General features: G+C 41.8%; 1 protein-coding gene across 9 annotated transcripts in view; it reads right to left on the bottom strand.

The window, feature by feature from the left end:
• Nucleotides 1–18,828, bottom strand: part of LIMCH1 (LIM and calponin homology domains 1) — a 327,784-nt gene that overhangs the window by 100,438 nt on the left and 208,518 nt on the right. For all 9 annotated transcript variants that reach the window (XM_049631913.1, XM_049631920.1, XM_049631908.1 and 6 more), the window contains exons 4-5: nucleotides 6,096–6,202; nucleotides 555–585 (exon numbers count right to left, since the gene is read on the bottom strand). In XM_049631913.1, the coding sequence (XP_049487870.1) occupies nucleotides 555–585; nucleotides 6,096–6,202 (138 nt within the window). The remainder of the gene's footprint in view (nucleotides 1–554; nucleotides 586–6,095; nucleotides 6,203–18,828) is intronic.

Genomic DNA, 18,828 nt, shown 5'->3' with positions numbered 1-18,828 from the left:
CCCCTTCTAACCCTCTCCCATTAAAAAAAAAAAAAAAAAAAAAAGCACTAATGTACTTGCTCTTTGAAAATAAGATCCAACTCCAAAAAAGTTGATTTGGGGAAGTATTAATAAAAACCAAAAGATTAATTAAAAAAAAATAGAAAAAGTACAGGCCCATGACAGTCAACACTATTTATATCATGCTGATCTTTTCCCTAAAAAAAGTGTGCTCAGCTGCTTTATTTAATAATCCCATCTGTGCCTACAAACAGAAAGGAACTGAGATTAATGCTGAGACAGATCATCTTGTATTTAAGAAACAATTACAGAGTGCGAGCTTTCATTTATTTACTTCTGGAATGAGTCCTTATTAATTACAGAAAACTCCCCCATCTATAATTTTTGTTTCTATCACAGTGATTGATTATTCTATCAGAGACACCTATCCTTGTTTTCTAAGGACTCTTCCTAGCAAGGCATACAGAAGGCAATGAACTTATGAGCTAAATTTTACACCTGAACCATAAAAATTAGAAGGAAAGATGTTTTGAAAGTGAAGTGAAAACACTTACATTTTTCAGCTTCCTACTGTAATCAAGGCTCCTAATTAAGGAAAAGGAAAAGAAAATACAGTCAGAATAGCAGTTGCTTCCCTGTGATCTTCCCTTAAACACCTCTAAGATGTACTTGAAGCAGACACATATCATGAAATCAGCAGACTATATCATTTTTTCTAAGGTCTATGATGAGTGATTTCAGGTACTAAATAAAATCATTTAGGAAGCAAGATGCAAAAGGACGAGACGAAATCAGCCTTCCAAAGTGCACCATGAAAAGATGAATGCCTTTTAACATCTGGAAAATGAAGGATTCCATCTAAAAACTAGGACCGTTTATATTTGTATTCTCAAAGCTCAGCTGTTAAGGAAAAATTTGTGCCTTGATTATAGACCACTGTGAAATCAAAATCTTACTACCCTTTCAAAATCTTTGTACAAGTAGTACTAAAAGTCTAAAGGGTCTAGAACCTTACTTAATTAAACAGACCTGAAAATATATGCAGAAGAGGCAATGTTACCCAAATATTTGTTCTTGTCTGCTACAGATAGAAATTAGTGTTGGGAATTAGCCATAAGCAGGAAAATATGTGTGTTATGTTCGAATATACACATGTGCATTCTAAAAAATACATAAGTGCTTATTCTCGAACTATAAACAAAAAAAGCTAGTTGTTGATACTTTCAAAATATTCATATAGTGGAATATAAAAATTTCTACAAAATTATTCCGAAGTTTCTTTAACATGTCAACAAATAAATGCTAGGAAAAACAAAGGACTGCATTTCTTTTTCCCACGGTAACTTCAGTTGGGGTGCAGAGCAGGGGAAGGGCGAATATAATTGTATTGTATACACCAGTCAAGAATTTGTTCAAGCACTTAGACACCAATTACTTCATTGCTGCTTATTCTGACCCAAAGAACATATTAATAAATAGGTGTACAACTTTAAGTCAGTGGGTATTTCAGGGAATAGAAAACAAGATAGTATATGCTAAGGAGATAAACCCATCAACAAGGACTTGGATTGAAGGAAACGTTGGTCTCATTTGGATTTAAGAGAAAATTTCCCCTTTTTAGTAGAAAAAAAAATATGGCATTACCTGCTTAGATGTTTGCTGGGATTTTTTAACTTACAAAAACAAAACAAAATGATGAAAACAAAAAAAAAATCTATGCAAGATTTGAAATTGTAATGAAAGATAAGTTAAGAATGGGGAGCATAAAATGTATTCTGTATTGATAATGAAACTTCATTGACTATCATTGTGACCCAGTTCTAAAAAATCCTGCTTGGCCCATAGTAGGAGCTCACAAAATATTTGCTGAATGATTTCTACCTAACAACCAATTGTGTGAAAATGCTTCCAAAATTTTCGGAGACATGCTCAGGAGCAAGCCATAGCCTTTCCTCATTTTTATGCAATTGCTTCAATTCCCTGGAATAAACTTGCGGCATGCCTTTCTGGATTAGGCTTTCGTTCCCCATCAAGGTTGTCTGGCATCCATTACAGGTAGAGTTCACTAAATTACACATGCAGTAATCATTTGCAGCTTGTCCCTCTTTTTTTTCTTTCTTTCTTTTTTCTTTTTAGTCTACTCAAGTTACCTCTCAAAAAAAAAAAAAAAAAAAATAAAAAAAAATACCCCCAAAAAAAACTAAAACTAAAAACATTAAAAAAAAAAAAAAACAAAACACGTCATGGGAATCTACCCCTCCAAACTAAGAGTGCACTGTATACACTGTATGTTAGCCAACTTGACAATAAATTATATTTAAAAAAAAAAAAAAAACATTTCAGGAAAGTATCCACATTTGCTCTGTGGGATCTGCCCCTGTACTGTATGGCTTACGCTATTAATTAGTGGCGTCAAGGGGTGTTTTCCATCTCTACTAATGTTCTGCTCAACCCTCAGAGGGTAAAGCAGAAAGATGCAGCACTTGTATTTTAATCTACCATAGCGATAAGAATCTACATATGTTACAAATGTTCCCTGTCTGGTGCCAGATGAAACCAGCATCATTTACAGAAAAGCTGTGAAGCAGATAGCTCATTCTATGCCCCACCCTTCATTAAAACTAGAAATGAGTTTCTAAGTACTGTAAATGAATTTATGGTATAATTTTAATACAAAGTTCCTTATGTTCTTCTAGAAACTCATACAGTGAAGGAAACACTTTTCTCCGTAATGATTCTAGGTTCAGCATCCTGCCAGGCTTGTGGGCTGCCCACCTACCACACTCATTCTTGCTCATTACCCTTCGACCACACCAGATACTTTGCTTATCCTTTTTAAAGAGCAAGTCTGTTGCTCCTCTCCAGGCTTTCTACTTGAACTTCCTCTGCCTTGAATGCTCTGTAGGTCTTCACATGGCTGGTTCTTGCTTCCCATTCATGTCTCAGCCCACAGCCTTCAGCTGAAATGCTACTTCTTTAGAGGGGCTACGTTTGACCACCTCTGGACTGGTCACTATCTTTTTTTTCCAGTTTTACTGAGATTGACATATGGCACGGTATAAGTTTAAAAAACACAACATGATGATTTGATACATGTATATGTTGTGATGGTCACTATCTTTCACATCATCTTTTACTTCCTTCTCAGCACTTATCACTCACTCCCTGTGATTATCTTTTTGATTTACTTGTGTATTTCTTATCTCCTGACACTGTGTGTAAATTACCTGTGAACAGGAAGTGTTGGCTATCTTGTTCATTCCAGTTGTCTAATGACTGGAAAGTATCTGACACATAGTAGCCGCTCAGTAAATAGTTACTGAATGAATGAACGAAAAATGATAAAGTTACGGAAGGTGATAGGAAAGCCTTGCCTAAAGAAAATAATTCTCAAGTGAGGGAAGAACCAAAAAGGGAAGAAAATGAAGAAAAAGAATACAAAAGGGGAGAGAGATGGAAAGACAAGATAAAGAAGAGAGGGGAAGCACAGGGAAGAAAAGGAGATGGAGAAAAGAAGCAGCTGGAAAGATAAAGAAAAATGACAGAAGGAAAAAAAAAGACAGGAGAAGGGGAAGATGATACAATGAGAAGGGACTGACTGTATGTCATTCATTAGTCTAAGTGACTTTTCCTCTTTAGGTTGTTTTCTGTGTTTCCTCACAGGTTGGTTGGACCATCTTCCCAGATCTGAGCAAGCTGAACACTGAGCAAGCTTTAGCTAGAATCATACCTGTGAGAACATTCTGTCCAATTCCATCTTATAGATAAAGACACAGAGCCCTACTGAAGCAAGAGAACTTGCCTAGGATTATAGACCCAGGGAGTAGCAGGTCTAGGGCCAGACTCCTGGCTTCCTGATGCCCAGGTTTTTGTAGATAGGCAGTAGAGGTGATATAAATTCTGAATCTCTAAAATCAAACTATCTCAAAATTCTCCTGGTTTAGTGACACATTGATTTAGAATAGCTTCAAAAAAAAATGCAGTTGCCAACACCGTCAAAGTAAACTTTCCTTTACCCTCCAAGCGATGTGCATATCACTAATTGTTATGATGTCGTATAGTTACTACTGCTTCTGGCCACTTGCCACCTAGGTCAAACTACGCATGTCAGATGAGGCAGAAACCATCTCCTAAAATGAATAATTTATAGAGGCTGGATTAATATATGGAGCATGTGATGTCTAAAATGAGGTTTATTATGGTGGTTTCCATAATCAAATACCATAATTGGTATTCTGTTTGTGCCCTTAAGTAATTTTTTTCCATGAGAAATAGTAAAGAAAGGTACATTGACAAGAGTGAAATGATTTTATATAATCAATTCCCAGTCACGAATCATAAAATCCAATGTGAACTAACTTGATTTCATTCAGTAGCTTCCTTTACCACCCCCCCCCCCAATCAATACTGGCAACGAGTATACAATTAAGAGCCCTGAGTTTTGGCTTCTCTCCCTTTTCTGTTCCTCCATGACAAAATGGCCCAAAAGTAATCAAAAGAAGTGTATGCAATCCACAGACCCTATCTATGTAATTAAGCTTATTATTAGGGCATATTCATGCCAAATGTTGTTTGACCAAAGTGGGAAATGTTTTGTATGTAATGTGTAGAGTGTGAAGGACTTCTAAGCTACAGGAAAGTTATCTCTACCATCTCATGATGAGACGATCTTTCTTCTCATTACCCTGGTCACCCGCTATTCCTTTCCAGAGAAGCACACTGCCTTTTCTTTTATTGAGCCATTCTTTCCCAAAAATTCTTTGGCCACAAACATGGCTCAGTGAGTAGACACAGTCAACAGCAGTCAAATAGCCAATAATCCATCTTCAAAGAACCTGATCACTGACATATGAGAAAACAGTTACAAATGTAAATGAGGAAGCGATTTCTCCAGAATCTATTGCCCTCTTTGCATAACAAACAGTGCTCGGATCTGTTTACCAAGTTTGTAGTCTTCCAAGAGCCTATTCAAATGCCCAACTAGAGCCAATAAAGGCTTTTTGTCTAACACAGATTCTGTGCATATTTCTCTCTTGCTTCTCCCTCCAGTAAGTCTCACCTAACATTTTTCTCATTCTTTTTAACATTCTAACTCTCCATGTGTGATTTTTGCTTTAAAAAAATTACATTTGATCAGAATGAAAGCCGTACACAGGGGGAAGGCCAATATGTCTTGTTTGGAAAGCTTGATTTTTACCTTCACGTTTTTATTTTATGAGACATGTGCAATACTCTGCTTCTTAGACCTTACAACATCATTACAAAGTTACAAGTCAAACCATAAATAGGTTTTCCTTAAACATAAATTTTTTTTTAATTTTCAAGTTAGTTAACATACAGTGTAGTCTTGGCTTCAGGAGTAGAACCCACTGATTCGTCTCTTACATATGGCACCCAGTGCTCATCCCAAAATGTGCCCTCCTTAATGCCTGTCACCTATATAATCCAGTCCCCCAAGCTCCCCCTCTACCAACCCTCAGTTTGTTCTTGTATTTAAGAGTCTCTTATGGTTTGCCTCCCTCTCTGTTTTTATCTTATTTTTCTTTGTCTTCTCCTATGTTCATCTGTTAAGTTTTTCAAATTCCACATATGACTGAAATCATATGATAGGTGTCTTTCTCTGACTTATTTCACTTAGCATAATACCCTCCAGTTCTATCCACATTGCTGTAAATGGCAAGATTTCAGTCATTTTCATCATCAAGTAGTATTCCATTGTGTGTGTGTGTGTATATATACACCACATCTTCTTAATTCGTTTATCAGTTGATGGACATTTGGGCTCTTTCCATACTTTGGCTATTGCCGATAGTGCTGCTATAAACATGGGGGTGCATGTGCCCCTTTGAATCAGCATTTCTGTATCCTTTAGATAAGTTCCTAGTAGTGCAATTGCTGGCTCGTAGGGCAGTTCTATTTTTAATTTTTTGAGGCACCTCCACACTGTTTTCCAGAGTGGCTTCATCAGTTTGCATTCCCACCAACAGTGCAATAGAGATCCCTTTTCTCCATATCCTCACCAACATCTGTTGTTTCCTGAGTTGTTAATTAGCCATTCTGACCAGTCCCTTAAACATAAATCTTGTGTTACTTACTTGACTGTCACTCTGTTGGATGTATCCTGTAGGTCACTAGGATCAAAAAGTTGAGATTCTCTAAGGCCGAGCTCTTTACAGCCTCTCAAGAATAAGATGATATTGTCCTGGAGGGAAGAAAAGAAATCCAAGTGTATATTATTTTATATTATTTTTATGATCCAGCCCTTCCACTTTAATAGTCCAAATTACCAAAGGGATGTCAGTCATTAAGACAGCAAGAGTCAGGCCTAAATTATGGCTTGTTGGAAAATAAAATCATACTTGGTTAGGATATGCCAAGGTAAACAGACACTTTCAAATTTCTAAACCCACAGCCATGCCAAATTCATTTTTTTTCCTTTACCTTAATACATCTGTGTACAACTGCAAGTAAAATATCATTGAAAAGCAGAATATAGCATCTTTTAGGGCACCTGGTGGCTCTGTCAGTTAAGAGTCCGACTTCATTTCAGGTCGGGATCTCACAGTTCATGGGTTTGAGCCCCATGTTGGGCTCTGAGCTGACAGCTTGGATCCTGGAGCCTGCTTCAGATTCTGTGTCTCCCTCTCTCTTTGTCCCTCCCCTGCTTGTGCGCGCTCTCTCTCTCTCTCTCTCAAAAATAAATAAAACATTAACAAAAATAAATGGGAAAACAGTCTAGACTTAATTGGGAAGAGGAAAAAGAGGGCATTGAAAGCTTTTGAAAATAATGCAAAAGACCCTTTCCAACGTGAACATTTTCTCTTTGAACTGGCAGAGTAAGAGGCACCATTGACCATTGAGGATCCTGCCCTTCATCTGTTGAGAGTCAAGAATAAACAGATGGCTTCTGAAAGGGACTACAACTGTGGGTCACCCTTCTGGAACTGCAGGGCATTAGCAGCAGGTTTGTTGGTTACAAGGTCCTCACTGTCCTCTTCCTAGAAGACTTCTGCTAGAGAGACCTACAGGAGAGGAATAATAGAGGGGCCCGACCAGTGTGAATCCATCTGAATACTCTAAGAAAGTTACTACAAAAATCTGAAATGATGGTGGTTACGGAATTATATTCACGCAAGTGCTGTTCAACAAAGTAAACCAAAGAGTACTGTGTTTCCCAATTACCCAGTCTGTAGGCCAGATTCTAAGATGACCCCCAAGAATGCTGCCCCCTGGTGTACACACCCTGTAACAATCGCCTCCCCTGGAGTGCTAGGGCCCCGTGAATGTGATGGATGTCACTCTGTGATTACCTTACTAACCAGCTGGCTCTGAGTTAATTGAAAGGAAGATTATCTGATTGGGCCTGACATAATCAGGGGAGGATTTCAAGAAAGGGAACAGAATTCCTGGTGGCCATGAGTTCTGTAGCTGCAAGGAGATGAATTCTGTCAACAAGCACATAAGCTTGGAGGAGCCTTGGTAGCAGAGATAGGACCTCGGCCCCAACCAACACCTTGATTTCAGCCCCACGAGACTCTTAGCAAAGGACGCAATCATGCTATGTCCATACTTTTGATCTACAGAAACTAAGATGATAAATGGGTATTGATTTAAGACTCTATGTTTATAGTGATTTTTTATGCAGGCAACCAAACAATTAATATACCCAGGCTCAAAACAACAAGAGCAACAGCAATAAATTGCTAACCTTTATATAGCTTATATTGAAAGCGTTCTCCCAAGAGCTTTATATATACTAACTCATTTAACCCCTGTACAACCTTAGTAGGTATTTTACCTTAGGAGGTATTTTGTAGGCGCTGATAGCAGGTATTATTGTCATCCTCATTTATGGATGAGCAATCTGAGGCACAGAACAATTAAGCACTTTGCCCAGGTTCACACAGCCAGCAAAGGATGTGGCATATAAGGTGGACACGATCATCAAATCTGAGGCCGGCACCAAAGGAAGATGATGCTGTGGAATTAGGGGCTGATCACAGAGGGCCTTGAAGGCCATAGAAATCGGACCACAGAAATCACAGAGGGGCTGTAATCTGAGAAATGGTGCTCAGATCTGCAGCGGAAGTAGACTGTTGGGGGTAGGCCTAGGGGGAAGTAGAGAGTGTGAAGGAAGGACTTCAGAGCGGTAAGACAGGAGGCAGGGAGACCGAGGAGAAGATACTACAGTCTCACTTCGCTTCCATGGAGGTGACCCCTCCCAGAATGTTTTATGTCCTTCCCGTGTCCTGGGTTTTCGTCAGCAGTCACGATGGGCCATCACGCGCAAGACCTGCATCATTCACACACCTCTTACAGAGTGACAAAAGCTGGTCATAGTCCAAAGCTAGCCACACCCCTGATAGTCTCTCCTTCAGTTACTCTGCATGTTTTAAAAAGATCAAATTTCTCCTTGACGTTTTCCTCCTCTCCCTCCCGTCTCTAGAGTTTCATTAGACGCGCGTGCCAGTCGTTTCCAGGGCATGCAACTACCTTTTTGGTTGGTCTGTGAGCTCTGAGGACTTCTCACCCAGAGGAAAACAAAGGATGGGTCCTGGTATTCTCTAGGAATCATTTGGGACCACAATAAAAGGACCAAGCTTTGACCACCACGGAGTCCCACAAGAGGCACACGACTGTGGCACTTCTGGTCCTTAAGAAAGGCAAGGAGGTGCTCTTCCCTCAGGCAACCCCAGATGTGCCCCTGAACGCCATGCTATATTCATCACACAGACTGCGTTGCCAGCTGGGCTGAATGATTGGGGCTGGCAGATTTCAATGACTGCCGGCCTCCTCTCAGCTCCTTGCTGCAACCTAATGAGACTGGAGGGGAGCCAGACCCCGGTCAGGAGAAAAGCCCCGAGAAAAAGCTCCGCAGCCAAGAGCTCACAGGGGCAGCAGCCAGAGTGGGTAAAAAGGACTGTGCCTTTAATTACATAAAATGCATTCTGCAAATTCCCATCTGCCTTGCTCTTCACACTGAGATTTTTCCACATGTACAATTCCAAGAAAAACTCCCATCTTTGTGTTGTACCTCCAGAAGCCAAACTGTACAACAGAGTCTCGGTCCCACAGGAGAAGAAGTAAAAGACACTGATTTACGGCAGTGACCATTATATTACCTCCTACTATTGTCGTATTACAAACCCATTAAAACTTAGTAAGCCTTCAAAAAAAGTTTTTGAGTGACTCTTCAAAAATGTCAGTCATTAAAAAACAAAAAATTGGACCCTGAAGAGACACAATGACCACATGTAATTTATGACCTCTGATTGGATTCTAGATGCAAAACAGAAAAGTAAATAAGGCTATAAACATCTAATTTAAATATGGACTGTATGTTGGAGGACATTATTGAATAAATGTTAATTTTCTTAGGCAGAATGATGATGCCATATAAGAGGATGTCTTTATTTTTAAGCAAACGTATGAATTATTTAGGGATGATTTATGATAACGTCTATGACATAATTTCAAATAGTCAGGGGAGAAAAGGTGTGTGCATATGAGAGAGAGAGAGAGAGAGAGAGAGAGAGAGAGAGAGAGAGAGAAAATATTTGCCCGTCATGAAGAAAGAGATAAAGCAAATATGGCAAAGTATTAACAACTGGTGAATCTAAATTAGGGATTGGCAAACTTTTTCTGCAAAAGGCTATGTAGTAAATATGGCTTTCTGGGCCCATAATGGTCTCTGGCAAAATGACTCAGTTCTGTCATTGCACCCAGACAATACATAAATGAATGGGAATGTCTGTAGTCCTATACATTTTATTTACGAAAGCAGGCACTGGGCTGGATTTGGCCCACAGGCTGTATAGTCCACAGGGCCTATGCCAGGTGAATGTTGCGTAGACATTCACTAGGCCATTCTTTCAACCTCTCTGTACCTTTGGAAGTTTTCCAAGAAAAGTTGGGAGAAAAGGGTTTTAAATTTATAGAAGCGTATTCAGCTACATGGCTTGGCTGGCAAGACCAATTTCATAAAATTCAAGGAGAAAATAATGGTTGCCTCAGAGTCAACTATTGCAAAGTCACCGAGGTAAGTGATCAAGTGCCACTGATGGAAAGTTACCATCTCTGGCTAACTGGAAAGTACTGTAACCCGAGTCTAAATTCAACACAGGTACTTAATGTATAGTTCCTAAAAAGAGTCCATTTTGTGTTAGACTAATATTAATGTTAATATTAATTAAGGTTTCCCATTTCATTCATTTGTGGACCCGCCCCATGCATGAAAACACTCCTCAGGGCTCTAGGGTTAAGAAGGCCTGAGCTTTCCGCCCTCTCTAGGGCCTCTTCTCTGAAAAAGTCCTTGTACTTTGCTACCTGCTTTTCTTGCTTCAAAGGCAAAATGAAGGAAAGCCCAGGGTGGTCTCTACCTCCAGGGTGAAGCAGTATCCCTGGCCTATAGTAGGTACTCACTCAACATTTAAAATGAATTAAGTGCTGCATTCTAGGGACTTATGAGAATAACAACAACAACAACAACAACAACAAAAACCAATAAAATTCCTTATCTTCATGCAGCTGACATTCTAGTAGGTAAATTCATAAGGACTTACAACAAAAGTCTCTTATCTTCTGGATTAATTTCCATGATACATTAAACGGCTGGATTTGTTCAAGACACCCCTAAACAGAGGTCTGCCTTCCAATCAGTGGAAGTGAGAGAAGAACAAATATATCAAGGGACACTGTAAAACAGCTTTGGAGTCCAAAGGTCTCCAATTAGAATTCCAGTCCCATCCATTTATTAGCTTTCGGCCTTAGGCATCGTTTCCGAATCTTACTGATCCTCAGATTCTGAATCTATAAGGGGGGGGGGGGGGTGCCATCAACCTTACAGGAACACCAGAATTATAGAGGATATATATTAAGAACACAGCCAATGTCTGGCACCTTCTGGGCATTCATTATATGGAAGTTATTATTATATTCTTGTCAACTCAGGTCAAAGGCCTATGGAAAGTGAAATGAGGGATGGTTTATCCATCCCTGAAAAACAGACACAGTGTATATACACTATAAATATACACTACAGTCCTTGCCAGTGACATGGGACATGGTGAGAGGAAGGAAGGAAGGAAGGAAGGAAGGACGGAAGGAAGAAAGAAAAGAAAGAGAGAGAGAGAGAGAGAGAGAAAGAAAGAAAGGGAAAAGAGAAAGGAAAAAGATAAAGAAAGTTTAAAAAGGTAGTTGCTATTATTGTTTAGTTACTATTATTAACTGCCAACTTGTCACTTTTCTACAGGCTACCTCAAAGTTACTCACAAGCTATGTACCAAAAGTCCATTTGTAAGACAGCTGCTGACATGTCATTTGTAATTATCTCACAGAAACAACCTCTGCATGGTGGTTCTCAGAACCAAACATGCCCACTTAATCCAAAATGTACGTGGAGGGAGTATTAACCATATTACGAACCTAACTGCTGAGGAGAACAACATTTCAGCGGGAAAGTGCATGCGTTGAGAAAAGCCAATCACGCAGCCTTCTTGGCTTCCAGGATTCCGGAGGCCATAGAAAAAGCTTCATCAGCCCAAGGCAGTACCACGGGAGGGAGGAGGGGAGAAGGGTGGACAAGCAATTCAGCACAAACCTCTGATCACACCACGGCCTGATCCTTTCTCCCCCTCTTATCTTCAGAAGGCAGGTAGGAGCCTGCCGCTACCTTTCCCCTTCTCCAGCTGTCATTTCCAACTGGACAGGGACTTCTCTGTTCCTTGATCCTCTGCAGAACAGCCTGCAGCTTTCCAGCTCGGGGGAAGGAACCAGCATTTAATGGTTCTCTAGGGAAACCAAACAGGTGGTAAGAGGCTGCCTTCTTTGTCCGATCTCCTTGGCTTTCTTTCCTTTACAGCCAACAGGGAAAGGTCAACATGATGGTGGGTTTGGAGTTCCCAGAAAATGAAAGGAAGCTCATTCGTGTTTCAAGTGAACCTAGATGCCTACATTGCCAGGTATTCAAGATGCCATATACACCTAGCATCCATATAATTTTCTGTTTCAACAAATGAAAAGACTGAGTGGAAATAATAAAATGTAAACTGCGATGACATCCGCTGAATTTCTTATCTTAATACATTTTCTATAATAAATATTTGCCTTAAAAATCTTAATAAGGATTAGGATATCTCAAAAAGATTTGCAAGTATATCAGAGAGGATCAGATCCTTTTGGAGAATCAATAACTAATACCAATATTACTTTTCTGTATTATATTACAAGGTTTGATTTAAAAAAAAAAGAAAGAGGGGCGCCTGGGTGGCTCAGTAGGTTGGGCATCCGACTTCAGCTCAGGTCATGATCTCACGCTCTGTGAGTTCGGGCCCCGCGTCGGGCTCTGTGCTGACAGCTCAGAGCCTAGAGCCTGCTTCGGATTCTGTGTCTTCCTCTCTCTGCCCCTCCTCTGCTCAAGCTCTGTCTCTCTCTGTCTCAAAAATAAATGAAAACATTTAAAAAAAAAAAAAAGAAAGAAAGAAAGAAACAGGGGGCACCTGGGTGGCTCAGTCGGTTAAGCGTCCGATTTCAGCTCAGGTCATGATCTCACAGTTCGTGGGTTCAAGCCCGCGTCTGGCTCTGTGCTGACTGCTTGGAGCCTGGAGGCTGGAGCCTGCCTCAGATTCTGTGTATCCCTTTCTCTCTGCCCATCCTAGCTCACACTCTGTCCTTTCCTCTTTCTCTCTCAAAACTCAATAAACATCAAAAAAAAATTTTTTAAAGAAACATGACTTTTGTTAGGTTTTCTACATGTGAAGCAAACCAACTCCCTTTAGCAGAAAAGCAATTACGGATTTCAGAATTTAAGGAATACGTTACCAAAACATCTCCAGGAACTTACCCCACAATTAATAGAATTTGGGGATTTCCTGGACCTGCCGTGTGCTCACGGTCGCTCTCCCAGCCTGTATGGGTTCCCGCCAAGCTCCAGCAACTGGCAGGTGCCCAGAACAATCAACACTGGCCAGACTTTCAATGCATTTATATTTGCCGGGAGTGCTTAATGAGGATAGCAGGCCTTCCACCGGGAGGTGGCTTGTTATGCCTGGGGGGGGGGGGGGGGGGGGGGGGGGGGGGGGGGGCAGTTCTGGGGAAGTTTGACCCAGAAGGTGGCAGCTGGGTGGCTGCTAGAAGGAGCAGAAGACAATTTATGGATGGGAAATGAGCAGAAGCATGGCTGGTGGCAGGGAGAGAAGGAAAGGCTGGGGAGGGGAAGAAAGCCAGGAGAGGGCAGCTGGAGGAGCATGTGAGAGCCCTGGGAAGGATCTGGACTATTCTCTGGGTGGTGAGGACACAAGGGCAGCTGAGGAGGATGGAAGGAGTCTGCGGATCTGACCTTTATTTACAGAGACAATGTCTGGTGGCAGCAGGGGGATCCACTGGCTGGAAGACAGGGTGCACTTAAGAGATTATTACAAGAGCTCAGGGAGAGATGAGGAAAGCCTGAACCCACACAGAAGCAACAAGAACAGAAAAGAGGGGGCGGTTGTGAGCACCCCCGTTGGCTGGTCAGTTGAGTAGATTTGGAAGTAGAAAAAGAGAAGAAGGAGGGTGTTTGAGGCGATGCTGAGGTTTTTAACCACTGAGACCATCTTCAGGAACAGAGGAGGGGGAGATTTGCGAGAACTGGAAATGATAAATTAAGTCTGGAACATTCTGTATTCAAAGAACCACAGCTCTTTGGGAGCTTCTATTTCGGTCTGGAGCTAAGGGGTGAATTCTGGTGGAATTATGCAGGTTTGGAAATCACCAGGACGTGCCCATGGCAGGACCGGGAGCATGATACTGCCCAGGAGAGTTCAGACAGGACAGGAGACACTAAAACAGGACCATCCAGAATGCCAACATTTAAAGAACCGTCCGAGGAGAAGGAGCTCATTATGCCTGAAGAGAGGCAAATGAGAACAGGAGAACCCAGGCAAGACTGCCAGGGAAGCCAAATGAGGGCACTGTTCAGGGAGCCCCGTGTTTTCCAGAGCCAAATGCTACCATGTTGCATCTAGGGTACCCCCACTGCCACTTACTGGCTGAATAGCCACAGGCAAGTTGCTTACCTGGTCCCTGCCTCAGTTTCCTCCTCTAAAAGAGTAAATCCTCACAATGGCCTCCAAAGCCCTCCAGAAGCTGCTGCCCACTACCTCTCTGACCCCATCTCCACCACCCTCCCTCTCTCTGCAGCCAGGCCCAACTCCTTGCTGGTCTTCAGCCAACCCTGCCAGTGCCTCTGCACTGCTCTTTTTCTTACCTAGCTATTACCTAAAACAATCTCTGGTATATAGTAAGTCAACATCCAATAAATATGCACGGAAGGAATGAATGACCATCAAAATGGAGATACTCATAATATCATAGGGCTGCTGTGAGGAGTTAAGTAAGAAAATATACATAAAGTGCTTAGAAGAGGACAATGTTTGGCACGATGAGTGTTTTCTATTATGATACTTATTTCTATTAGAATGTAAACTGTTAAGTCATCAATGAATGGATTTTCTTTTTTTTTTTAATTTTTTTTTTCAACGTTTTTTATTTATTTTTGGGACAGAGAGAGACAGAGCATGAACGGGGGAGGGGCAGAGAGAGAGGGAGACACAGAATCGGAAACAGGCTCCAGGCTCCGAGCCATCAGCCCAGAGCCTGACGCGGGGCTCAAACTCACGGACCGCGAGATCGTGACCTGGCTGAAGTCGGACGCTTAACCGACTGAGCCACCCAGGCGCCCCTGGATTTTCTATTAAAAAAAAATTTTTTTTAATGTTTATTTATTTTTGAGACAGAGCATGAATGGGGGAGGGTCAGAGAGAGGGAGACACAGAATCCGAAACAGGCCCCAGGCTCTGAGCTGTCAGCACAGAGCCCGACGCGGGGCTTGAATTCATGAACCGCGAGATCATGATCTGAGCCGAAGTCGGCCGCTTAACCGACTGAGCCACCCAGGCACCCCTGGATTTTCTGATTAGAAGGACATTACTGACTTTTGGGAGAATTTCCCTGCAATGACAGGGTAGAAACCAGACTGCCAAAGTTAGGAAGTCAGTGCAGAACCAAAAACATTGGAGAAAACACACAGAGACACCTTTGGGAAGTCTGGCAGAGAAGAGATTCTGAGGTGAGGGATGGTGGATCAAAGGAAGGTTGGCGGGCTGGTTCTTTTAGGCAAGTTGCATGGCAGGAGAAACGTGGCGCCCTGCTCATCCTAGAGCTTTCCTGCCCCTCCCAGACCACTGATGCTATCATCCTCATGAGCAATGCTCATTCATTTGAGGTTTGAGCCATCGGTTCTCCACCATAATGACCTTCCATCCTACTCATTATTTCTGTCACAATCATGGGGGACGCTGACACCAAGCTCACCACTCAATACAATCAACATTTTAGTTGACTTTAAATTCTCCACGGGCAGCCTGTTCGATAACCTGGCTTTCCAGTTCTTTAACTGCTTTGATTCCAAAAGTTTTTACTTACACGCCCTATTTCGGGTCATAATCGTCACCCAGGGCCATAAACGTCACGCCTGCGGAGTTTTAAACTCCAACATCCTACTGTGGGTTTAGCCCCTCTCCCTCTAGGCTCCTCATTCCTTCTCTCCCATAGTGTTTGCTCTTCCAACCCCAGATGCCCCTTTGCTCTCAGTCCATTTCCCTCTCCCCTTGCTGCCTGGTTTTCTTCATGATCCAGTCCAGACCAGTGAGACTCTTCTACTGCTCCCCTTCTTGTGTCTTTGGCACCCCTGCCTCTCTGTCTTTCTGTTAAGGGGCAAGGACTAGGAAAAGGAAATAGCGCAGGTGGAACAGTTAGGCTTGGAAATGAGCCTGGTGGCCAACCAACACAGCCATCTCTTGCCTCTATTCGAAGAGGGATCAGGTATGCCCACTTCTCATGTTACTACACGAGGGGACAACACTTCCGGCCCCTCACTCTTCTTCTGCCAGGTTGGTGTGGGAGAAAGAACAGGGCATGCTCAGTTCAGCCAGTTTGGACTTCCCCTCTGTGGAAGACAGCCTGTCTGTAAGACATATGTGTCCTGTCTGTCTCTGCCATGTGGTAAGAGGCTTCTCTCTGTGGGGGAGGGCTGTGGTTGTCCAGCTGTGCCAGGAATGGGTGGATAAAGTTAATTCAGGAGTGAGGATTAGCAAACCCACTTGGCTACAGCTCTAAACCCATGTTCTCCTATTTGTTTCATGAGAAGTAAATCTGATATTTTGGTCTCTATTTGCCTCCTGTGTTTATGCCTCAGCTGAGAGGGGAAGAGAGGAGTATTATTTACCGATCGCCCTAAATCCCTAATGGCCTGCCCCTGGTGCTACTGGAAATAATGATGCTGTTATTGGGTCTGGGGCTGCTATAAATTTATAAGCTTCCACCTCACTGAGCCCCATTGGATTTACTTGGTAATCCTTCTAGGTATCTTTGATCAGCCCCTCTCCCGGTCCTTGCTGAGGTTTTTACATGCCTCCTCTGCCTTCTAAAATCTCTCTGCCATGCCTTCATCTTCTTCTCCATCACAGATGTCATTAGCCCCCAAGAGTTAAATCCCTTCACTCTGGGTGATCCCAGTTCTGCATATGAAAGCTTTTTTTAAAAAAGAATAGAAAGTAGGATATTTTAAGGCATTTGAAAACAATCTGATAACATTTTTTCAGCCATGGGTGCAAAATGTAAGTCTACGTTAGAGTGATGATCAAACAGCCAGTGGTATGCTACATTACTTTTAGTTTATTTCTTCTGAATTTATTCAAATATATTTACTGCATATTCATTAAATGAAAGGCAACGTACTGTGCTAGGTGCTTTGGGCAGAAAGGGGTCATGGTAAGAGCTGGGACTCTTATTTGCAAGTGAGAGAACTCTGGATGGAAACAGACATATATTGGATTACAGAGCCCAGTACACCCCAGCCTCAGGGGAGTGGGGATGCACCTGACCCTTTGAAACTGGAAGCCAGGACCTCATGTGTTTGGAACCTGCAATTGCTTCATTTCTTGTGTGCTCATTCTGCACGTTGACTTATTTGCTTTCATTGCAGACAGGTTTCCTCCACATGGATCCCTAGTTACCAAGTTTCATATACGAAGGTTGTCACCCCCTAAGAGGACTAATTCTTTTTTTCCCGTGCAGTTCGAAAAAATCCCAGGAAAAGGAAAAGACCCTTATTGGTGAGGTTCCCTCCCACAGTGACTAAGGAGATGGGTAAAAGAGACCATGAGTCATTTTAATCAATGGTAGGGTAAGGGTACGGGGGCAGAAGAATTTCCAAAAGGAGAATGTGATTCCCTAATCAGGGGACCCAGGTCAGACAAAGATAAGAACACTAGCTACCTTCACAAGGGTGGACCAGATAGGGACCTTTTCCTCAAAGGTAGTACGGAGTAGAATACAGATGTATTTAAAGATGTTCTTTTGAAAGGGCCTATATGTTACACTGTAATGCAGACTCAGTTTCCCAAACTTAACAGGCCTGGTGCCAAAGGTGGCTAACCACAGAATGAAACAAGCATAATTAATGAACTAATTCTGTTGGAAGAGCTTTCAGGCACAATTCCTGGTCAATACAGTGGTTGGAGCTGAGCTCTTCTTTCAGGACATGTAGGAAAATAGAGTGCCCAATCCCAAAGGTCTAGCACCTTGATTTTCTCTCTTGTTCTGGATTCCAGACTCATGACTGTCCACATGGCAGCTGCTTCTCCTCTTCAGGACTTGACATTCAAGCCTACTCAAGGGTCAATACCACAGTACTATCTCAGGACAACTGGGATTCCAGTCTATCAGAAAAACTGTCTAGATTCCAAGGTTTTATGCCTCCAAAAAATGACTACACTACTCCCCAAACTACTCAGACTAACCCTAAAACTCAGCATAAATGCTATTGTTATATCGCCAGATTGTTTTCCGGCATAATTTTCTCTTTGCATTTGGGAATTTAATGAAAAATAGCTTCATATTATGCTAGAATAAAACTGTTCAATCTCTCATACCTCATTAAACAATACTGCCAAACTGTTGTTGACATGGAATATATGACTTCAGCATTTCTCAGGACACTGATAGTCAAACTGCGGTCTGTGGACTGCTGCAGGTTTGGACTGCTGGGCCAGGATGAGACAAACGCAGAACCGGAAGTGAGGTTTTAAAAACTTTAATAGCAATTTGGCATTCTAAGCACATCCAAGCATATGATCAATAGACACATTTCCCTGAACAAGGTAGACACCATTTTGGATGTTATCCAACCTGCATATCATGGGAACTGTGTAGTTAATTGTAGGATCACATATCAGTCCAAACTAGACTAGAAGTTAAACAAACAAACAACAAAATGCAAATCAAAACCACAATGAGATGCCATTTGACACCTAGTAGAATGGCTATTTTAAAAAAAACTACAAGAAAAATAATAAGTATTAGCAAGGATGTGGGGAAACTAGAATCTTTGTACACTGCTGGTGGGAATGTAAAAATGTAGCTTCTGCGGAAAATAGTTCGGCAGTTCCTAAAAAAGTTAAACACAGAATTACAGTATGATCCAGCAATTCCACTTCTAGGTATGTACACCCAAAAGAATTGAAAGCAGGGACTCTAACAGATACTTGTACATCAATGTCCCCACTCGCAATAGCCGAAAGGTGGAAACAAAGCCAACCCATCTGCCTATCAACAGACAAATGGATAAACAAAATGTGATACATACATACAATGGAATACTATTCAGCCTTAAAAAAGAAGGAAATTCTGACACATGCTTCAAGATGGTTGAATCTCGAATTCATTATGCTAAGTGAAGTAAGCCAGGCACAAAAGGATAAATTTTACACGATTCCACTGGTATGAGGT

This window comes from Panthera uncia, chromosome B1 (genome assembly GCF_023721935.1).
Source record: "Panthera uncia isolate 11264 chromosome B1, Puncia_PCG_1.0, whole genome shotgun sequence".
NCBI lineage: Eukaryota > Metazoa > Chordata > Mammalia > Carnivora > Felidae > Panthera > Panthera uncia.
This window is presented reverse-complemented; position numbering and strand designations above follow the sequence as displayed.